Below are 23,852 nucleotides of genomic sequence, written 5' to 3'. Positions count from 1 at the left end.
GTGGTGTGTGTGCATGCATGGGCATGTATGTTGTGTATGTGTGATTTGTATGCATGTATGTGGTATGTGTGCATGTGTGATGTGTGTGCATGTATATGCTGTGTGTGCATGTGTGTTCATGTATGAGCATGTATGTGGTATATGTGTGATGTGTATGCATGTATGTGGTATGTGTGCATGTGTGTGATGTTTGTGCATGTATATGGTGTGTGTGCATGCATATGTGTGGTGTGTATGCATGTATATTGTATGTATGCATGTGTATGTATACATACATGTGGTGTGTATGCATGTGCAAGAGTACACGTGTGCAGGAATGTGAGTGAAGGCCTAGAGTTGCTGTCACATATTTTCCTAATTGATCTATGCTTTTTTGCACTAAGGTGGGATCTCTTCCTTAAAACAAGAGTTTGCCAATCCTGGCTAATCTAGCTACCCAGCTTACCTCTGGATCCTGTCTTTGCCTTCTGAGCAGAGACTGCAGTGGCTGCCACACCTGCCTGGATTTTACCTAGGTCCTGGGGATGCAAACACTGGTCCACACAGCAAGGGCTTTACCCATTGGGTCACCTACAACATCCTGATATGTCTTTAAAAATCAAATAAATAAACCAGGTGGTGGTGGCACATGCCTTTAATCCCAGCACTCAGGAGGCAAAGGCAGGTGGATTTCTAGTTTGAGGCCAGCCTGGTCTACAGAGCAAGTTCTGGGACAGCCAGGGCTATGCAGAGAAACCCTGTTTCAAAAAAATCAAAATAAATAAATGAATAAACAAACAGGGCAGGACAGGGTTGTGTGAGTCTACGATTCCAGAACTTGGGAGGTGAAGAGAGAAGGGTCAGGAGTTCTAAGTCACCCTCTACCACCCTGACTTGGAAGAAAGAATCAGAGAAACAGACAGACAGACAGACAGATCCCTAGCCTTATTTATTTATTTATTTATGTATTTATTTATTTATATTGTTGCTGTGTAGCTCTGGCTGTCCTGGAACTTGCTCTGTAGACCAAGTTGGCCTTGAACTCACAGAGACCCACCTGCTTCTGCCTCCCAAGTGCTGGGGTTAAAGGTGTGTGCCACCATGCCCGACCCTGGCTTTCTTTATGTCAGTGGCAATGATCTTTGGTTTTACTTGGGGACCAGTAGAGTTCATCGTGGCATCTGGTCCATGTGTACACATTTGAGGGCCTACTGTATACAGACACTGCAGGGGAGACAGTGACCAGGACAAGTCTTCAGACTTGCAAGTATATTGGGCTTGGGTTGGTGGTACCCCACTTCATAACCACACAACAAGGGGCCTTGTGTGAGAGGCCTAAACACACCTGGGGCTACTCAGATGGGGTACACTCCAGGAAGGCTTCCTGGAGAAGGAGGGCTTCTCACCCCAGAGATTGGGAACATCAGAGTCCCCAGGTCAAGGATTGCATCACCAAGCTGGAGTGAATTTTCAGAAAGACAAAACCACAGAGGTCCTCTGAGAAGCTAATCACAATCCATTAATATAGTTCCTCATGTTGTGGTGACCCCAACCATAAAACTGTTTTCGTTGCTCCTTTGTAACTGTAATTTCGATATTGTTATGAATCGTAATGTAAATATTTGATATATGCTGGGCAATGATGGCGCACACCTTTAATCCCAGCACTTGGGAGGTGGGTGGATTTCTGAGTTCGAGGCCAGCCTGGGCTACAGAGTGAGTTCCAGGACAGCCAGGACTACACAGAGAAACCCTGTTTTGAAAAATCATTGTGTGTGTATATACTTGATATACAGGATATCTGTTGTGGGATCCCACAAAGGGGTTCCAATCCACAGTTTGAGAACCACTGCGTTAGGAAGTCTATGGTTGGGACATCAGTAGTTTTCCAGGGCTTCAACCTCTTGAGGGCTGTGTGCTGGGAAGATGTTGGGGGGGGGGGGGAGCGCGGAGTGCATCTTCCTAGCATCTGTATCAATATTCTGCAGGAGAAAAAGAAAAAAGAAAGGAAGGGGTCTGAGTGGTGATGGCCCACTCCTTTAATCCCAGAATTTGGAAGACAGAGGCAGGGGTATCTCTGTGAGTTCGAGGCCAGCCTGGACTACAGAGAGTTCCAGGACAGCCAGGGCTACAAGAAGAAACCCTTTCTCGAGAAAAAAAAAAAGGGGGTGGGGGGTGGGGAAGGGAGGCAGGGGTGTGGTACACAGCAAACAGGAGAGCAACCAGGAGCCGGAAAGGTAGGACTGCCTAAACTGAGTTAAAGCGGAAGTTGAGAGAACAGAAGCTTGGGGTGGCAGCTGAGGAGTCTGTCTAGAGCTAGGGATCAACAGCAGCTAGAGAGATGCCCTAGGGCCTGTCGGGCGTGGAGAGGCACGGGAGCTGGGTGTCCCATTTAAGCCAGAGCTTCCCTGCCGACTTGCTGGTGTGATCCCTGCCCTATGCCTCCCCAGGGCCAGTGTTCCCAGATGTGTCACAACGTCTTCATCGTCGAGTCGGTGTGCGTGGGCTGGTTCTCCCTAGAGTTCCTGCTGCGCTTCATCCAGGCACCCAGCAAGTTCGCCTTCCTGCGGAGTCCGCTGACCCTCATCGACCTGGTGGCCATCCTGCCTTACTACGTCACACTGCTGGTGGATGGCGCTGCCTCCAGCCGCCGCAAGCCGAGCACTGGCAACAGCTACCTGGACAAGGTTGGGCTGGTGCTGCGCGTGCTGCGGGCTCTGCGCATCCTCTACGTGATGCGTCTGGCCCGGCATTCACTGGGGCTGCAGACACTGGGCCTCACGGCACGGCGCTGCACGCGTGAATTCGGGCTTCTGCTGCTTTTCCTGTGTGTGGCCATCGCCCTCTTTGCCCCACTGCTCTACGTCATCGAGAATGAAATGGCTGACAGCCCCGAATTCACCAGCATCCCCGCCTGCTACTGGTGGGCTGTCATCACCATGACAACCGTAGGCTACGGAGACATGGTACCCCGGAGCACACCGGGCCAGGTGGTGGCTCTGAGCAGCATCCTCAGTGGCATCCTCCTCATGGCCTTCCCTGTCACCTCCATCTTCCATACTTTCTCCCGCTCTTACCTGGAGCTCAAGCAGGAACAAGAACGGGTGCTGATCCGCCGGGCTCAGTACCTCATCAAAACCAAGTCACAGCTCAGCGGCATGTCCCAGGACAGTGACATCTTGTTTGGAAGTGCCTCTTCAGACACTAGGGACAACAACTGAGGTGAGAAGACACCCCTGCCCTGCCTGCCAGCTGCGGCTTCATGCAACCACCACCACTGGAGCCTGGAAAAGGACTTAGTACTTTCAAGGCCAGCCCTGGCCCGGGACTGACCTGAGCGAGCCACAGCGCGGAAAGGATATGTGCCACATTACAGAGTCCCTGTCCTCCCTCTAAGCCCAGAAGTAACAGGGAAGCTAGCTGGAGCCAGTGCCTCACCCACCCCGGGGCCTCACAGCCAGATTTTCTCCCGAAGAAGCCGATTGGCCCAGTCCTACCATGTAAACAACATTCCCGGCAAAACCTGCATACGCTGGGGCACTGCCTGGAGGAAAACAGACAACGGGTAGCCACACGTGACTTTAGTGTGTCCACCGAAGGAAGAAAGAGAATGCCGTTGGGACTTTCAAGGAAGGAACTGTCTCTGTCTCTTAGTGAAAGGACCACATTGCTGTTGCCGGGGTCTCTGGGCTGGTGGGACACTGGCAGAATGGGAGAGAAGCAGACAGACAGACCTTTAGGGGGCTCACCAGGGATGCTGTTAAGGCTCCTCCCTCCTGACTCCTGAGTTCCTCCTTCATCCTTCTTCCTGTTCACCCTCCCCACATCCTCCTTCCGGTCTGGAGGGCTCTCTGTCAGACTCTACTCATCTCAGTGCTGCGGGTGGGTAGGGCAACAACAAGCGGGTCATCTCTGCTGACTTCAAAGGTGAAATCGCTTCATTCTGTGGTTTAAAATTAGTGAGATTTTAGCCTACTCCAATTTATCTTAATAGTACCAAAAACAGGAGGGGACTTTATACCCCTTACCTGAGCCTCAGTCTAAACCCACAATGGACGGGTGCTTCTGGCAGGAGTGGTGGTCCCCAGGAAGTCTGGGGAGTGTGAGGGAACCTTCTTAAAAGAAGCCATTCATTCCCTGGCCTCAAGAAACATAGTTTGTGCACCAAGAGGGACCCCAGGCCAACCTAGAAGATTCCATCTCAGCCTGAGTCCTGGGCCCCAGGCATTAAGGAGACATTGCATACACACATATTCATGCACAGATGTGTGGCATATGCACATGCACACACACATGCGTACATACACACATACATGCCTGTGCGCAGCCTCACCGGTGCAACAGCTTTGCCCACTGCTTCCTCCCACACCCCAGCTGCCTTCTCTGTCCAGCAGCAGGAATTGGGCTTTGAGACATGTCTAAGCCTGATTGCCGGCTGCACAGCCCAAACCCCTGCCCGCTGCCAGTCTTCAGCATCTCTCGTACTTCCACACCTGTTCAGACCTCCCACCAGCCCCTCCAACCTCCCTTCAGACACACCCAGCCTACCCCGCCTCATTGTGGGCCTTCACACCTGCAGAGCTGTCTGTCCGATGGGCCGCCCTCCCTGCAGAACACTGCCTGGCTGAAGGGTTAGAGTGTTCTTTTCACTGCCTCACTGTCCTGAGCACCCAGACCTGCAGCTTCACGGGTTTCTTCATTCCCTGCTGAGCTGTCACCCAGTGAAAGTGCTCTTGCCATTCATTTCTCAGCTCCAGAGCTCTGCTCTGTCTCCTGCAGGACCAGCCCTGTATTCTGGCAGGAACTCCAAAGCGGTTCCCTGCTGCCTCCCAGCACCTAGGTCAGCATCAGCACCGAACAGGGGTTCAGGAAACACTTATTTAAAAGTGGAAAAAAGGGGAAATAAAAAAAAGGAACAAAGATGGAAAACATGCCCATTACAGCTTAGATCCAAATGTCCTCACCTGTCTAGAGCCATACCACCCCAAATGTGCCTGATCTCATCTGAAATGTCACCCAGAAAGAAGCTCACCTGTCAAGGACTTGGTTCCCATGCAGCAGTGTTCAGAGGTGGGACCTCTGGTAATGGGACCACAAGGGCCCTGACCCCATCAATGGATCAATCCATGATAAACTCACAGCTTCAATGGCCTCTGGAAACAGGAACATAAAGGGAGTGGGACCGTGTTAGAGGAAGTCTATTATCAGGGACATGCCCTGGAAGGGTGTGTTGCCACAAATAACTTCCTCTTTCTTCCTCTCTGCTTCCTGGCTGAAGGAGGGGGGGGGAGCAGTTGAGTTCCAGCATGCTGGCCCACCTGGGAGGCTGCACCTTGAAGCGGGCCAGAAGCGATAGAGCCAGGTGACCATGGTGAAACCAGAAACCAAAATAAACCTTCCCTCCTTCAAGCTGCTACCCTCTGGTGTTTTGTCACAGTCATGGAAAGCTATCTATCTGTCACAGGGTTTATTTTTAACACTGGAGGCTGTAAAGGTCCCTTAAGTACCTCTACCTTCTCCTGATCTCATGGAGAGACACAGCCATCTCTGTGCAGTCTACCCACAAATAGGCAGAGTGGAAATACCATGCAAACCCCCGAGGACCTCCCTAAGAGCTCCTCTGACACCTGCTCCAGTGACTCGGAGCTATGAAGTAAGGTACTACTAATTAGTGTCCCTTTCCCTGGCCCAGCAGGTGTTATAGCTCAGCATCACCATCAGGGCAGCACCTCAGAGTAGTGGTGTGCCCTTTTCACCCTCAAAGGTGGCTGTGAAAGACAGCCTAAGAATGCACTGGGCAGGGTGTATCGGGGAATCTTCTGAAGTCAGAGTGAGAAAAGGAATGCCGCTTGTCAGGGAGGAGACCCTCAAACTGAGGACAGGGCCTGGAGTGTGTGGAGAGGCTGGGGTCTCAGTGGCCTGGATCTCTAACCTTTCCTTTGTAGGTCTGGCTCTGTCCTGAAGCCTGGATTGCCACCACCCAGGACCTCACCTGGGAACAAGGATGCTAGATTCCACCAACAGCAGAGTAGACTCAGAGGCCTGAACTAAGAAGCAGGGCACCCCAGACACCCAGCAAACTGTTCTGGAACAGAGGGCAATCTCTAGGCCAAGCATTTTGTCCTCTTAACCAGGGACTCGCTGTCCATGGGCCATCTGAGGCTACAAGGCAGCTGTGATGAGAGATGTACTGGACTGGTGTGACCCATGCCTTGCCTCACTCGGCTGGGCCTCTGTGCTGACCGACAGCCTTGTGTGCAAGCCTTGGCTCTAGGACACTTGGCACCAGGCTCTCCAAATCAGCATCAGTCACTAAGTCACACGGTTGTCCTCTTCTGGGACCTGTCAGGCACTTCTCCACAGTCACAGCAGACAAGAGCCTCTGAGTGGCCCTAGACCAAAGTAAGGCCACTTGGCATCTGTCTTTGACACCGAAGTGGAGGGTGGGGGGTACCAGAGGACTCAGACATCAAGACTCAGGTGTGTTAACGCTTCCAGCTCTAAGATGCAAACACTGCAAAAACCACAATGAACATGTCAGGATTTTACATAAATACACATCTGATACGCTTGTTACCATCCTGTCCAATGCCCTGATGTAGCCAGGTGAGACTCGGTCATGCAGTCAGAGCCTGGCTCCAGATGGGGGACACACAGGAGGGAACTGATGGCTGTGAACATCTCAGCTGTGGGCACGGCATCCATCCTTATCCCTTGAGAAGGATCAGGGGCCAGCAGCAACCCCTCACAGCAGCCCAACCCTGGGGGACCAAGGGCCACCCGGTGACAGGAAGAGAGATGGTGGATATACCAATTTGGCAGGAAAGAAACTGATGTTGGTGACAGGATCAGGGGAGGCAGAACACAGTCACTTACGTGTAGGCAGGTGACATCTATAACCCCAGCTACTCTAGAGACAGAAAACAGAAGGATTATAAATCCAGTGCCCAGATGGGCTCCAGAGGGACTTCAAAGCCAACCTGGGCACTTTGGTGAGATTCTGTCTCAAAGTAAGAGGTGCCGTGAGGGTTGGGAATAGCCTCAGAGACATGACATTTCCGAGACCCGGGCTTTTTGCCTTAAAATCTCTAAAAGTATTTTATTTATTTATTATTTTGTTTGGGTGTTTTGCTATGTTTTGTTAAGACAGGGTTTCTCTGTGTAGTCCTGGCTGTCCTGGAACTCACTCTGTAGACCAGGGAGGCCTTGAACTCACAGAGATCTGCCTGCCTCTGCCTCCCAAGTGCTGGGATTAAAGACATGCATTACTACCGTCCCTCAAAAAACATTTTAAAATGTCTGTTCAGAGGAGGACCCACATAGGAAATGATGCTAAGTAGAGAGAGCAGAAAGAAGGGCCGGCCTAAATAAATGCCCAGAGGTAAGGATCATTCCGCCAGCCTTGGAGCCCAGGGCAGACATGCTGCTAGGCCACCTCAGAAGCCAGTTTCTGATCTTTGCAGGCATTGGGGCCTGGCCCCTGGCTCCTCCCAGCAGCCCTCTCCATGCTGCCTCATCTCCCACTACCTTCTCTCACTTTTCCTCAGGTGTCACCTCTCCTCAGGTGTCACCTCTCCTTAGGTGCCATCTCTCCTCAGGTGTCACCTCTGCTCAGGAGCTCTGAAGTATGACAGGCTCTGCCTCTCTGGTCTTCCTGTTTCCTCTCGGTCCTGCCCTCAGTTCCACAGCCCTGGAACTCTGTCAGGTCTCTCTCACATCTGCTCAGAGCCAATCCTGCCTGGCACTCCCACCCTTGTCTGCTGTTAGGCCCATACGCCCCACTCCCACCCCACCTCCACCACCATTGCCTGAGAATTTCCCCTTCTCAGCTATGCCCACCTCTTCTCTAGACACCAGAGACCAAGAGCAGTTGCTACTTCCTGCGTCTCAGTCCCTAGAGACTGTCATTTTCAAGCCTACCTCCAGAGTCCTGACCCAACCACTTCCTGGGTCAGGTGGCTACCCCAGCACACAGTTCCCGTGCCATGCGCATTAGAACCAGGTATCAGACAACTAGACAGAGCCCCTCTGGCCCAGAGACCAAGCCTGCTTGCTCTTCTCCACCTGGACCTCACACAGAAGCTACAGGGGAAGCCCCTCCCCCCAATATGACCTCCCTGTCCTCACGCCTCCCACCCCGTTGTCTCCCTGTGCCCCTCCCCTGGAAGAGCACGCTACTCTCCAGTGACGTGACATGCTGACCCCACATGCTTCAGTAAAAGTCAAGCCTTTGTTTATTTAGTTCATGGATGGTACTGGCCATAGAACCCATGGGCTCGCCCATGCTGGACAGTTCCTCTACCCCAAGCTTCCTTCCCTTCCAGCCTTTTTTTGCTTTTTGTCTTGAGACTCGTGAAGTCCAGGTGGGCCTTGAACTTGTGAGCCCCCTGCCTCAGCCTCCAGTATCCCATACCGGCCTACATGACCAGACTCAGCTTAAATCTGTATTTTAAACACCTCCTTACCCAATGATATATTACACAGTTATTTATTTGTGACCTTTCTGTCACCCTTGATGCTTCACCTCTGGAAGCCAGGAAGCTTCCCAGATTACCCTGTCTGGGCCGGAGCCAGGCCCACACTGGCCCAGCTGTACCTCCTGCATACCTGCGTTCACAGCCTCCCCCAGGACCCCCTGGGATGCTGCTTGGAAACAAATTCCATCCTGTGAGGGTCAATGTCCACCAACTGTCTTTTGTGTCCAACCAAGTGGATGAACAGGTGCCGTGGGATTGGTGTCCCAACCATAAAACAGCTCCCTGAAATTTCTAACTTGCTTTTCAGAAAAAAACAAACAAACAAACAAAAATATGGTGTTTATCCAAATGGCCTGGCAAATATTCAGGCTTGGCTTGAAATAGACATAAAGTCACCAACTAACCTTTCTTTAAAGGGGGGGAGTGGAGGAGCGGGGAGGGGGGAAGGGGGGAGGAAAATAGTTCCTGAGGACAGGCGCAGCTCCTCCTGTCCCAACACACTGGGGCCTGGAAAGGCCACCCTCCCCGGTGGCAAGCCCAGCTGATCAGAGGCTGAAGTTTGTCCATAAAAAGGAGAGTACAAAGCACCTCCCTACAGCAGTCTAAGGGTGGTGGCCGAGGCACCTGGGGACGCCATTCTATGGGACAGAGACCCATAGAATGTAGCCAGCCCTTCACCCCCACGGCCTCCACAGATGGTCTATCCCCTGCAGAGCTGTGTGCTTTAGTATCACAGAAAAATAGACGGCAGCGGCACGAGAAACAGATATCCCAACACCCTGAAGCTTGTGTCTGGAAGACCTGAATGGCCCTACTAGCCCTTCAGTCCCAAAACAACAGCAACCTTGTCATAGACATGCAGGCTGGGACAGTGATGGAGGTGGCTCTGCTACAGAGCAATCTGTCCCCTGCATGACAGCCCAGCAGGACCAAGAGAAAACTGGAGTGGGGATAAGTTATGTCACATGTGTTGGCAGAGCAGTGACCTTGACACTGCTGGCCATTGAAGACTGCTCTCCTCCTCTGACAGACCTAACTAGTTCATCCTAGGGTTAGCTCTCCAGTGGCACCAGCTGAGGTAAGTCCATCTCCCCTCACCAAGTCACCAGGAAGACATATGATCCTGTGGCCACTCGGAGACTCTGGGAAGCTGAAGCCCTCTGCCTCCCCTCTGCCTTGGAGATGTCCCAGGCCCAGGAGGGATTGATGTGGCCACGGGTTAGGCTTGGGGCCAAGGCCTCCGTGAGTTCAAGGCTAGCCTGATTTACATAGTGAGTTCCAAGCTAGCCAGGGCAACATAAGGAGACTCTGCTTCAAAAGTAAAATGAAAAGAGATGGAGAGATGGCTCAGGAGTCAAAAGCGCTTGTTCTTCCAGTGGACCTGAGCTCAGTCCCCAGCACCCACATGGTGCCTCACAACCAAGTCCAAGAGCACTCTTCTGCTCCACGTACAAGCATGCAGCCAAACCACTCATAAAAGATCTTAACTTTCTTCAATTAAAAACAAAGATGGAGCCTGGGCATGGTGGCGCACGCCTTTAATCCCAGCACTTGGGAGGCAGAGGCAGGTGGATTTCTGAGTTCGAGGCCAGCCTGGTCTACAAAGTGAGTTCCAGGACAGCCAAGGCTGCACAGAGAAACCCTGTCTCAAAAAAACAAAAAAAACAAAACAAAACAAAAACAAAAAAACAAAGATGAAGAAGCCAAGCACTGGTGGCGCATGCCTTTAATCCCAGCACTCAGGAGGCAGAAGTAGGCGGATCTCTGAGTTCAAGGCCAGCCTGGCCAACAGAGTGAGTTCCAGGACAGCCAGGGCTACACAGAGAAACCCTGTCTCAAACAAAACAACAGCAAAAGAACCAAAGATGAAGAGGGCTTCCAACACTCAGTTCTCAAGAGCCTCGACCCCCGTCTCCATAGGAGATGAGACCTTTGGGCCCAGTGACGCCAGGGGGTGACTGCACATCCCACCACGGCAGCCCATGGCATGACTAATGGTCATGGATCCCAGGCATGCCCCAGTGGCAGACCTTATTCTGGGATGCCAACTCTGTTCTGTGCTCCCAGAAGGAGGCTGCAGATAAATTCCAGACCTGACCACCTGCTTCCTGCTTCCTGTTGCTTCTCCAGGTCTTCCCTATGCACATAGCCTTGATAATTAACTCTATCTGACCCCATTTGACCCTACTTACAGGGGTTAGACAAAGACCACAGGACCCTAGCTGTATGACCACATTATAACAGGATGCCAAGTGCGTTGAGTCTGGAGGATTCCGAGTTTCCATGCTGACAGCCAGGAAGAGGAAGACAATACAAGGCCACCACCATGCTTCCCTGGGAATGGATCAGTCCCTTCAGTTTCTGCCAGTGAGGGAGACCCACCACTCCAGTGCACTCGTGACCAGAGAGTCCCCACAGTGCTTCCCAGGGCTAACACCAGAAAAGTAGGCAGGCAACCAGAATGAGTGGGTTCAGCATCTCTCCCTGCAACCAGAGGCGCATGCACAGTTAAGCTAGTTCCCTTCACCGAAGAGAGTTAACAAGGGATGCACTACTGGCATGTGGTCTTTGGGGTTTGTTTGGGGTTTTTTGCTTTGGGCTTTCTGTTTGGTTGGTTGGTTGGTTGGTGTTGTTTTCCAGACAGGGTCTCACGGAGCCTTAGCTTGCTATGTTGGTGAAGCCAGCCTTGAACTCCCCAACCCTCCTTCCTCCACCTCCCAAATGCTAGCTAGGATCACAGTGGAGAGCCACCCTGCTCAGTTGAAGGTCCAGTTCTGAAGAACAGACTCTATTGGCCGACATTGGCGATATGTCTATGAAACTGGAGGAAGCAACAGTGGGTGTGGTCCTCAGAAAATGCCTGAGGGGTAGCAGATGTCACGGGCACTCTTAACTGTTGCTCTAGGAGCAGACAGCCACAGTGGAAGGTCTGGTCACCTAACAGCAGAGAGGCGGGGGTGGGGCACCGGGAAGGGGCACCAGTGTTGGCTTCAGCTTTAGTTTTCATGACACCATGAAGGCTTTCACGCGTGCTCCATCTGCTGGCACCGCAGCTGCTAATTGCCGATGCATGTTCACACCTCAATAGCAGTCTTGGCAAAAGCAACCTGAGAGCTTCTCATTAGCACTTAGAAGACCAGCTGCTGGCCTCTCTCTGTTATTCAGCCTCCGGGCTATGTTCTTCCAACCCCTCCCCCATGCCCCCACCGCTACCCATCTCCCCCTGCCCCCATTCTCCTCCCCCCCCCACTGCGACCCATACCCCCTCCCCCCTTGACCCCTGGTATATGAAGGGGCTGGGTGGCCCTACCTCTGCCCCTCGGGAGCTGGGTGGCCTTGAGTTGGTTACTTAACTTCTCTGAGCAGTGTTTTCTCATATGGAAAAGGAAGGTAACAGATTAGATCTGGAGCTCGGTTGGCAGAGCTCTTGCCTAGCACGCATGACGTTCTAGGTTCAAGCCCCCCCCCTCCCCCCGCATCTCGTAAAGGATGTAGTGGTTAGAGCGTGCTTGACCTCTTAGCGATTGAGAGGGGAAGGGGTGTGTGTGTGTGTGTGTGTGTGTGTGTGTGTGAGAGAGAGAGAGAGAGAGAGAGAGAGAGAGAGAGAGAGAGAGGAGGGAGGAGGGAGGAGGGAGGAAGAAAGGGGGCGGGGCATGGAGACTCTTCTCCAAGGACCAAAAGGTGGGGACGTGAAGGAAAGCGAGATTCACTGTAAAGTGTTTGTCAGAGAAAGTAGCAACTGTTTCCAAAACTACTGGTTTAGGAAGGACCACTCTGTTCCCAAGTGTCCTAAAGCTGCTTTAAAGGAGAAAGGTTGCGATGAGAGAGCGAACTTGAAAACGAGTCAGTTTTAAGTTCATACAATTGAAACGCCCGTGGTCCCGCACCAGCCTCTCACACAGCGGGCTGCCACAGGCCGTGAGGAATCCCGCCTATTTTACAATTTCCACCATGTTCATCCACTCTTGCGTTCCTCACGTCGATCACTGACAGCTCAAGACTCATGGTGATAGCATGGCTGCCACAGGCCCAGACGTTCACCTTCTCAAGACCAAATCTAAGCGGAAAAACAAAGAACTAAGATAAGCCCGAAGTCCTGAGATTTGCTCTGACCAGAAAGGCTTAACCATGTGACCAGTCCTGAGCCAATCAATGAGGACCTGAGGTGGCAACGGACCATATCCCGGGGATGGGGGTGGGAGGTACCTGTGGTCTGAAAGCACACAATGCCTCTCTATCGCCCTCTGTGGAGAGAGGTTGACATTGCACTAAGTGACTTAAGTGTAAAGGTCAGGTGTATAGAGAAATTCTGTTCTAGACCAGAACGATGGCGTTTACTGAATCATACACTTGCCTGGTAGAAGCTGTAGCAAGAGAGAAAAGCATAGTTGCAGCCAGGAACAACCCTTTAGCTCCATCTTTGGCCTCCCTTCCTGCTTCACAGACCGAACAGAAACCACAATAGGGTACTCAAGCTACAAAATCCTCAAAGGTCAATGTGCCTGGGATAAGGAATGCTGCTTGGGTGTGACTTATTTCCAAGGAACTAATGGGCAGAAAACTTGGTCCTCCAAGTCGCCAAGTTGTGAAGCAGTAGCTCCTAGAAGAAGTGTGTAGATCACGGGGTCTTCCCTTAGCAGGGGCTATAGCAGCTCTCATGAGACCCCATTCAATTCTGATAGGAATGAAGGGTTATACAGAGCAGGCCTGAACCATCCCTCCTCTCTGACCTCCTCACCGTGTGATCTCTCCCTTTCCCACATACAGTTGGCATGATGCCATCCACCAAGGTGTGACCTAGCCACGTGGGTCTCTCCCCTGAACATAGCCCATGTTGGCACCGTGCCCTTGAACCTCCAAAACTAAAAGCCAAGTAATTTCTTTTCAAGATATAAGAGCCAACTTCAGGGAATTTTCTCATAGCAACAGGAAGCTAACTCTACAGGTACAGTCACTGTCCCTAATTTACAGAGGAAGCGAGCACAGGTCTGTAGCCAGCATATGAGTGTGTGGAGGCAGGAGGCTGGAAACCATTGCTGAGGCTGAGGTGGGTCGCATCCAAATGCCTGTGGGTCCCTTTATGGTCAAATAATACACAGGGCTAGTCTTCTCACTACATAAGTCAGTTTCCAAACACCTCAGAGGACAAGCTTGGAAGAGGAACGGTCTCTCTCTGCTCATGATTTCAGAATTTTCATCCATATTATGTGGCCCGTAGCTTTAAGCCTGTTGCAACGCCATGGCTAGAATTGGGGCGTGAGGGAGGTGGGGAGCAGAACTGCTCACTTCAAGGTAAGAGAACAGGGGAGAGTGGGGAGAAAGCAAAGGAGAGAGAGTAGAGACAGTCAGGGAGAGATTTCTGCCTGTGGTGGCACAAGCCTAGATTGCCAGCACCCATGAGCTGAGGCAGGAGAATTACTGAGAGTTTGAGCCCAGCCTGGGCTACATAATGAGCTCCTGGCCAGTCTGAGATCTGTCCAAAACAAAAACAAAATTGAGTGTCTGCCAGCAACAGCTACAGGTACAACTGAGTCTCCCCAGCTGTCCCTGGGCTCAGTCAGTATTGCTGTCACTGCCTGCTGTCTTGGCTGCTGCAGCTTCTTGGGGATCGGATCCTCCGTAGAGTAGAAAAGTAACCCCCTCCTACCACTGCCTCTTCCCAAAGTGGGGAAGTGCATGGCGCCCAGAGAGAGCCCCTGCTGCTTTGCCCCATCTATACCATGGGCTTCTGTGCTGCATAATTTTATGTCAACTTGCCACAGGCTAGAGTCATCTGAGGGTAGGATACCTCAATTAGGAAAATGCCAGGGCTCAGCGGTTAAGAACACTGACTGCTCTTCCAGAGGTCCTGAGTTCAAATTCCCAGCAACCACATGGTGGCTCACAACCATCTGTAATGGGGTCTGATGCCCTTTTCTAGTGTGTCTGAAGAGAGCAATGGTGTATTCATATATATGAAATAAATAAATCTTATTTTTAAAAAAATGCCTCCATAAGATAGGACTGTAGGTAATTCTGTAGTGCACTTTCTTAATTAGTGATTGATGGGGGAGGGCCCCACCCATTGTGGGTGGTGCCTTCTCCATTGGTGGTCCTAGGTTCTATAAGAAAGCAGTCTGAGCAAGCCATGATGAACAGGCCAGTAAGCAGCACTCCTCCACGGCCTTTCCATCAGACTCCTGCCTCTAGGTTCCTGCCCTGTTTGAATTCTTGCCCTGACTTCCTTCAATGATGGACAGCTATGTGTAAACCAAATAAACCCTTTCCGCCCCAGTTTGCTTCTTGGCCATGGTGTTTCATTCATAGCAGCAATGAAAACACAAATTAAGATGTCTTCCTTGATCCGGAACTGATCTGCATGTTCCCCCTCCTCCCTCTCCAGTGCTCCATATCCTAATGGACCTGGACAGCCAATGGGTCTGAAACGCACCTGTGGAGCCACTGCATTAAGGGCTTTCCTTGTCCTCTACTGCCACCTGCTGGTAGTTTTCAAAGTTACAACATGGGATAGGTCAGGCTGCTTGTCAATAGCCAGATTTCATACACCGCTTTAAAAGCAGTCGAAGCTGTTTTATTGCTTGTTTCTGTTTTTGGGAGAGCATCTCGTGTAGTCCAGTTGGGCCCAAAACTCACTACATATTGGAGGATGACCGTGAACTTTCGATCTCCTGCCTCTACCTCCCTTGTGTGCACCGCACCCAACTCTTGGCAGCTCTTTGTTTTTGTGCCCTGCCGGAGGCTGGGGAAACTCTGGCCACCACTCACAAGCATACCACTTCCTCGGTTGGCTTTCTTTCTAACAGGCGCCCACCTCCATTTAGAAGTCCGCCCCAAACTAGGGCCTGTGCGAGCTTTACCCAGCTCTGAGAGACCTGAGGCATCTCTTCCACGATCACCTCTGGAAGCTGATTTTCACCTCCTTACAAAAGACACTACCAACCTGCCCGCCCTGCCCCTCCTTACTCCATTGTCCTTCCCCTTGCTTGCTCTTTCCTACCTGTTACCACAGCAGAATGTGAGCCCCCCATCAAGTGTCCCTTTCTAGCCAAGTATGACAGTACAGGCCTGCAATCCCAGCATGGGACAAGTAGAAGATGAGGATTTTAAGTCTGTTTGCAGCTACACATCAAATTTAAGGCCAACCTGGGCCACACACAGAAGACCCGGTCTCAAAAAACAAACAAACAAAACAAAAACAAAAACAGGGGCCTGGAAACATGGCACAGGAGTTATGATCTCCAGTTGCTCTTTCAAAGGACCTGGGTTCAGTTCCCAGTACCCATGTAGTGGCTCACAACCATCTGTAACTCTAGTTCCAGAAGACCCAGTACTTTCTTCTGGTCTCTGCCGGCACTGGGTACAAACATGGTACACAGATATACATGCAAGCAAAACACTCATGCCCATAAAGTAAAATAAATAAGAAATAAATAAAACATATCTTTGAGCTTGAACATAGGGTGTACAGTTCAATGGTAGAGCACATGCCTAACACATAGTAGGGCCTAGGTTAAATTTCTGCCTCCAAGTGCTGGGATTAAGGGTGGAAAGTGTGTTGTTTTATTTTATTTTTTTTTAAAGAGACATAAACAATATTTGAGGGGACCAAATGACAAAATTTTCCTAGTGACCCAGCACCCCCTGCTGGTGAAGCACAGCCAAGACTCCACTTTCCCTGCCACCAACCTAACCACAAACACTGCCTGTCAATCACAAGGCCTAGGACCCCTCCTTCCTCTAAAAACAAGGACAAGCCACTTCCGCTGGGCATGGTGATGCACTTCTTTAATCACAGCACCCTAGAGGCAGAGGCAGATGGAGCTCTGGGTTTCTGGCCAGCATAGACTAACTGGCAAGTTCTAGGCCAGCTAGGGCTTATATAATGAGACCCTGTCTCAAAAAAAAAAAAAAAAAAAAGTCTCAATGAAACCCATTGTTTGGCGTACTAGCCAAAAAGCAATCTTTAATTTAAAGAACCAGCTGGAACCAGCTGAAAGTCAGAGCATCAGGCCAAGATGAGCAGGGTGGGCCACTGGGCACGAGCCGCTGCTTGAGAAGTGATGGGGTATACCCTGGGCATGTTGGCATGAGATGAAGACACAGTAAGCAGGTCCCTGCCAGCTCTCCACCCGCTACCCTGACACTTCTGGACACTCCTACATTTCCGGTCATGACTGCTGCCCGCCTGATTCCCTCAGAAACCACCTCAATAAATGAGAAAGGAGATACAAAGTCCCTTAGACGGCCCAATGCCACCCTGAACCTGCCAATCTTCTTGGGCAGGAATTGTCCCCTTGGCAGCCACCTCAGACATGTGTCTCTCACATTTCCCAGTCCCGTGCCATGCCTGGGGGTGGCTTAGTGGTTCTGACACCTAAAGAAAGCATTTGCCACCATCCCCTCTGCTCCTGGTGACAGCAGGCTTCATTTCTGCAGTCTTAAGATGACAAGAGAGGCTGGTGCCAAGGGATGTAAAAGCTGCTGTCACCCGCTCTTGTCACCCTCGGGTGCCAGCTTTCCTTGACAGTGAATGAAGTGACTGGCAGTGGCAGGTGGAGACCCTCAGACCTAGTGACCCAAGCAAGAGCCTGGGGAGACCCCGTGCATGAAAGTGGCAATCACCAGGAGAATGGGGGGGGGTATGGAAACCCCAAGGACAATAATTGTGCTCCCAGAGACTGGGGATTAAAAAAAAAGGGAGTAAATTGAAACCCAATTTGGGGGTCGGAAGCAGCTGGAACACTGCTCCCATAATGTCTTTTGTCTGTGCGTCTCACATTTGTAGTCTCATTTTTCTCTGGAGAACTGAGAGGGGCAACATTTGTCTCTTTGCTTGTTTGTTTGTTTCTTCGTTTGATTTTTAGTAAGGCCTGACTAGGCTGGCCTGGAGCCCTCTACCCTCCTGCCTCAGCCAGGGCCTCCCGGTGTTGGAATCACAATTGGGCACAGCAAAACAGCTATTGTTGGGGTGGGGAGGGGCTGTTTGTTTGTCTGTTTTAGATAGGGTCTCACCGTGTAGCCCTGGCCACCCTGGAACTCACTATGTTGCTCGGGCTGCCTACGTAGGTCCTCAGGCCTCTGCCTCCTGAGTACTGAGATCAAAGGCCTGCACCTCCACACCTGGCTGTGTGTGCACACGTGTGAGCATGTGCATGCTACACCTTGTGTTAAAGTCGGAGCACAGCTTGCTACAGTTAGTTCTCTCCTTCTGTCACGTGTGTCCTGGAGACTGAGCTCAAGGGGCCAGGTCTGGAAACAAGCACCTTGCCTTAGTTAGGGTTTCTATTGCTGTGGCAAGAACACCATGACCAAACGCAAGTTATTCGGCTCACACTTCCACATCAGTGTTCATCCCCAAAGGAAGTCAGGCAGGAACTCACACAGAGAAGGAAGCTAGAGGCAGGCGCTGATGCAGAGGCCATGGAGGGATGCTGTTTACTGGCTTGTTCCCCATGGCTTACGCAGCCTGCTTTCTTATAGAACCCAGGACCACCAGCCTAGGGATGGAGCCAACCAGGTGGACTGAGCCCTTCCCTAGCAATCACTAATGGAGAAAATGCCTTACAGCTGGATCTCATGGAGATCCTCCCTCAACTGAGGCTCCTTTCTCTCTGATGACTCTAGCTTGTGTCAAGTTGACACACAAAAGCAGCCAGTACACACCTTTACCTGCAAAGCCATCTCAGCAGCCCCCTTTAGATATTTTTCTTTTTTTTTTTTTTTTTTTTTTTTTTTTTTTTTTTTGTTTTCTTTTTTTTGTTTTTTCGAGACAGGGTTTCTCTGTGTAGCCCTGGCTGTCCTGGCACTCACTTTGTAGACCAGGCTGGCCCNCGAACTCAGAAANCCNCCTGCCTCTGCCTCCCGAGTGCTGGAATTAAAGGCGTGAGCCACCACGCCCGGCTTTAGATATTTTTCTTTTGAGACAGGGTCTCACTACTTGATCAGACTGGCCTTGAACCCACTGGGTAGACCAGGCAGCCTCTGAACTTGTGGTCTTCCCTTGGCCTTGGCCTTGGCCTTGGCCTTGGCCTCTACTGTGGATTTTTAATACTTTTCGTCTTTGACATCTTTGGACCTTGCAGACTCAGAGCGGGGTTAGCCAGGCTGGGCAAACAGAAATGAACTCATTGAGAGCTGGTTTTTCTCCAGGAAAATCATCCTAGAGCCCACACAACAACCACATCTTTGTGGGTCCCCATTATCCATCTCCCTAAAGTCACCATCACTCCAGAGTCATCAGGCAGCTATTATGAGCCCCACACCCCAGAGTCACCACGTAGGTAGGATAGGTCAGCTTCCACACCCCAAGTCTACTAGGTAGGTGGGGTCAACCCTACATCCCAGGTCCACGAGGTAGATAGGGTCAATCCCCCACACCCAGATCCACTAGGTAGGTAGCATCAGTGCCTACACCCAGAACCCACTGAAGTTGTTCAAACTACCCAGCTCTGGGCCTCCCCATGGAGGCTGTTCTAAAGGTCCATGTTTTCCTCTTGCTGGCTCAGCCTCCTGGCCTCAGCAATCACCTGCAGCATCTCCCAGGCAGGACAAGGTTATCCTCCTGAGAGCTGAGGTAACCGCAGCCATCTTTCAGCAGTATCCTCATCATCAACTCTTTTTCCTCTGGCTACGATAACATAACCCAACAAAAGCGACTTAGTGGAGGGAGGGTTTGTGCTGGCTTTCAGGTGGAGGAATTCGTCCACAGTTGCAGGGCAGCCAAGGCGGCAGGAGCTTGATGAAGCACCACATGGAGTCTGTGATCAGGCACAGACTGTGAAGAAAGCACAAGGCACTACTCCCAGCACTTGGGAGGCAGAGACAGGTGGATCTCTGAGTTCGAGGCCAGCCTGGTCTACTGAGTGAGTTCCAGGACAGCCAGGGCTGTTCCACAGAGAAATCCTGTCTTGGAAAAAAAAAAAAAAAAAAAGGTGGGGGAGTGGGAATTATAAAATTATAAGAACAAAATTTGAGTCCTACCAAGGGCCTTGGAGAGAGCTAGGGCGGGTGAGAGGCCAGAAGCTTAAGCACTTTCACATCTTAGAGACTCAGCCTCCACCAGTGTAGGAGGAACCACAACCGCCACCACCTCTATGTAAATGCCACGGCTACACAGCCGCAAAAGCATCTCCTGTAGGAGGACCTAATTGAGGACTGTCTGAGAGACCAAGGATTGCTGATGCAGACCATGCCAGCCAATCAGGAACTGCTGTTTAAAAGAGCTGCTTTCTTAGGACCAATGGGGAGCAGGAGGAGGGTATTAAAGGAGCTTGCAGCAGTACACAGAGGAGCTTGCTGCAGTGTTTCTTACCTGCTCCTGGAGTCTGTGTCTTTGACTCTCCGCCACCTCACCTCCAAACCCCAAGGGCAGGTAGGGTCAGATGCAGAGTGGTCCAGGGCACAGGCAATGCACCAGGGCATGTATTGTGACGGAGAAAGTACTGAATGTGGGTCACCTCTGGGTCCTGTCTACAGTCAGGTTAGAAGTGACTGTCTTTTGACCCTAGAATGGCTTGACCTTTAAAAAGCAGAGGATACAGGGCCAGTCCATAACAAGTTGCAGATATTGCTGGGGCTCCCTTGCCCCCACCAACTCCGTCTCAGGAGCATTGAATGAATCTGGCTTTAATTACCACCAACCCCAAGTGTGCTCTGCCTAACTGGATACCCACAAATTATGTTCATAGCTTGAAAGAACCATAGAAGTGGGTGGTTCTCACCAGTGTCTGCATACTTCATAAAGAGATGCTGTTCTATTAATGGCCTTGGGGACCAAAAGAAGACATTTCTGGAACTCATAGGGGTTCCTAGGTTCATAAAGGTATCACCATCCATGTGTCCTCTGGAGATTTTTTTTTTTTTTTGAGACAGGGTCTTATGTCATCCAAGATGACCTTGAACTTACTATATAGACAAGAGTGATTCTGAACTTCTGATCCTCTGGCCTCCATCTCCCAAGTGCTGGAATTGCAGGCCTGGGCCACTGTGTCTAGCTTTCTGTGGTACTGGAATGGAACTCAAGACCTTGTGCATGCTAAGTAAGCAAGCAAGCACATCACCAACTGAGTTGCATCCCCAGCCCCTCTCCTGTATATACTAATTACATAAACCATGACTGAGACTTCAGATATCATGTAGTCATTTACAGGTAGGAGGTAGATTTTTCTAATAAGTTAACTAAGAGTCAGAGAGAGAGAGAAACACAGAGAGAGAAAGAGAGAGAGAGAAAGAGAGAGAGAGAAAAAGAGAGAGAAACAGAGACAGAGAGACAGTCAGAGGCAGAGACAGAGTATGGGAAGCCACATATGCCATTACAAGATGGCCCTGGCTACCGCTGGCCACCACCCATGAATATGGGTAAACAACCAATGTGCGCATGTGCAAAAGAGTTTTTTGCTGAGTCACTGCTGGCCTGAGGCATGTTAATGAGGTACTGAAAGCATAACCAATCAGGTGAGACACGCCTCTCCTAAGCCTATATAAGCAGCACCAGTTCTGGGGCTCGGGGTCTTTCGCATTCACAGTAAATGCTCTCCCAATAAACGTGTTGCAGAAGGATCCTGTTGTGGCGTCTTTCTTGCTGGCGAGTCAGGCGTCTACAAAGACAGAGCAGCCTTTTTAGGTAGTATACGGACCTCTCTGTGAAGCAGGCAAATTGAAAGGCCAAGAAGAGGACAAGACCAAATTCCCCCTGGCCCGTGCTTCCCAAGCTAGAGCTTGGGAAATGAGAGGTGGAGACAGTCTGAAGCAGTGTAGACGGTCTGAAGCATGGGAGCCTCACTTTTGACATCCCATCAGGTCCATGGGAGAGTGAAGGCCAGCCCAGGCCCCACCCCCCAGCTGTCCCTGATGAACCATAGAAGTGGGCAGTTCCCACCATTGTATGCATACTTCATAAAGAGAAACACCTGGACAGTTGACCACCTGCCAGACAGGCCACCTATGCAAAGGGCTTGCCCAAAATCCAGCCCGAATCTAATCCTGCCATGATATTAGTATCAATGTACCTACCAAGGGCATAGGTGCATGCTACATAGCCCCATGGGGCTACAAGCAACAAGACCACCATGGAATGCTCTATGGGGCCAGCAGCTATTTGCTTCAACAAGCATATCCGATGAAAAGGAAGTAGGAAAAGGGTGAGATGAAACAGTACATACAAGAATATATCAAATGAGTACAGACCTCACCAGAATCCTCTCTTAAATAGATGGGCTTTCTAACTTTGACTTTTATTTTTAATTTTTGTTTTTAATGTGTATAGGTGTTTTGCCTGCATATATATATATATATATATATATATATATATATATATCTGTAACACATGTGTGTCTGGTTTCCATGAAGTCTGGAAGAAGGCATTGAATTCCCAGGCAACTGGAATCACATCTGGTTGTAAGCTGCCATGGGGTTCTGGGAATCGGACTTGGGTCCTCTGGAAGAACAGCCGATGCTCTGAACTGCTGAGTCATCTTTCTAGCCCTCATTTTTAACTTTTTGAAGACCAAGTTTCACTCTGTAGCTTAGCACATGTAATTATCCTGCCTCCATGTGGGCTATGCAGGCATAATCTATCCTGCCCAGCTACCACTGACGGCTCCAGCAAGAGCCCACCGGGTATGTGTTGAATGCCACTGGGCTCTGTGGACAGATGCATCTGCAAATCTGGACAGGTACAGGCATGGCAGTGACATAGGAGTCATTGAATGGACGATGTCACCATTGCCTCAAGGTGCATCAACATGCGGTCTCCAGATGGGGCGCTGTTTGGAAGGTTGTAAAAACTTTAGGAAATGGATCCTGGTTGGAAGATTTGTCCTGGCAAGGGGAGGCCTTGAATTGGTGTTGTTGCATTTTAAGATAGTTTATTTTTATGTTAAGTACATGTGTGTTTTGCTTGCATCTGTATATGTGCATAGATGTGCACTGTGTGTATATGTGTGCTGTGTATATATGTGTATATGTGCACTGTGTCCAGATGTCCACTATGTATATATGTGCACTATGTATATATGTATACTATATGTACATATGCATATGTGCATTGTGTGCAGATGTGCACTATGCATATATGTGCACTATTTATATATGTGTGCACTGTGTGTATCCATGCATGTCTGGTGCCCTCAGAGGCCAGAAGAGGGTGTTGCAGCTCCAGGACCTGGAGTTACAGATTGCTGTAGTGCTCTTGGCTGCTGACTCGGCACCCCAGCCCTGGGTCTTACACCCCAGCCCCACCTCATATCAGCTCTCAGCTCCCTGACAGCACATGCAATGCAACCAGATGTCTCATGCTACTGCCTTGCCCATCACCACCCCTTTGAACTGTCAGCCAAAATAAACCCTCCAGGGGGCTGGAGAGAGAGCTCAGCTGTTGAAAGCACTCTCTCACAACTATCAGTAACACTCCAGTTCCAGGGAATTCAATTCCTCTTCTGATTCCCACTGTCCCAGTGTGGCTGCTGTGCCTTCTCTCGTTTGTCGTTGCTGTCTTCCTCATATGCCTGGCATGGTGTGAGTGGGCTGACTCTAGTCTGGTGTGATCGGTTCCTGGGTGATTTCCCCAATCTGTTGGGCAAGTTTCCTGCAGATCAACCTGAAGATAAACTTTCATGAGATAATGCTGTTTAGATGAATTAATGGTCTCGTGGAATTCCTGATTTGATGTAAATGGTTTTAGGAAGTTAGAGTAGTTGATAAAATTCTAGGGAGGTGGTTTAAGTTGTTTTTCCAGAAATATATAATAAAGTTAGACTCAAGAATAGAATGTGTCGGGAGAACCAGGGCAGCTCTGGTTGCTCTGTGCAGTGGTATAGGGAGGAAGAATTTGACAACCGCGGCTGGCTGCTTCACGGATCACGGAACTCACGCGGCTTCTGTGCTGTGGAGAAGAAGTTTTTCACAGTATGCACAGGTAACCAGCAACGAGGACCTGCCAATCCCAACGGAAAACCCCTATAAGGAGCCTCTTAGGAAGTGTGTCTTGTGAGAGAAACGTGTAGATTACAAGAGCGTGCAGCTTTTGTCCCAGTTTATTTCTCCATTTACCGGATGCAGTTACGGAAGGCACATAACAGGTCTCTGTGGAAAGCAACTAGAGGGAGGGAAATCACTAGAGCCATTAAGAGAGCTCAGAAAATGGGGTTTGTGCCAGTTACATACAAGGATCCTGCATATCTCAAAGACCCTAGAGTTTGTAACATCAGATACCGAGAATAAATTTTGTAAAGTTCCTGCCAATGAACCTCTAAGTGGTTGTCGGCAGACTCAAAAAAAAAAAAAAAAAAAAAAAAAAAAAAAAAGAATGTGGCCCCTCCCTTGCAGAACAGCGAGGGCTGCATAGGTCAGGAGAGGAGAACACTGAGCTTTCACCAGTGCAAGGATGTAATTGCACTA

General features: G+C 50.4%; 1 protein-coding gene and 1 pseudogene across 1 annotated transcript in view; both read left to right on the top strand.

The window, feature by feature from the left end:
- Nucleotides 1-5,377, top strand: part of Kcng1 (potassium voltage-gated channel modifier subfamily G member 1) — a 20,954-nt gene extending 15,577 nt beyond the window's left edge. Inside the window, exon 3 of the mRNA XM_021155412.2 lies at nt 2,430-5,377. Coding sequence (XP_021011071.1) covers nt 2,430-3,200 — 771 coding nt within the window. The 3' untranslated portion in view covers nt 3,201-5,377. The remainder of the gene's footprint in view (nt 1-2,429) is intronic.
- Nucleotides 5,378-22,198: 16,821 nt separating this feature from the next.
- On the top strand, nt 22,199-23,675 carry LOC110307566 (annotated as a pseudogene).
- The last annotated feature ends 177 nt before the right edge of the window (nt 23,676-23,852 follow it).

The sequence above is a fragment of the Mus caroli genome, chromosome 2, assembly GCF_900094665.2.
Source record: "Mus caroli chromosome 2, CAROLI_EIJ_v1.1, whole genome shotgun sequence".
Classification (NCBI taxonomy): domain Eukaryota; kingdom Metazoa; phylum Chordata; class Mammalia; order Rodentia; family Muridae; genus Mus; species Mus caroli.
This window is presented reverse-complemented; position numbering and strand designations above follow the sequence as displayed.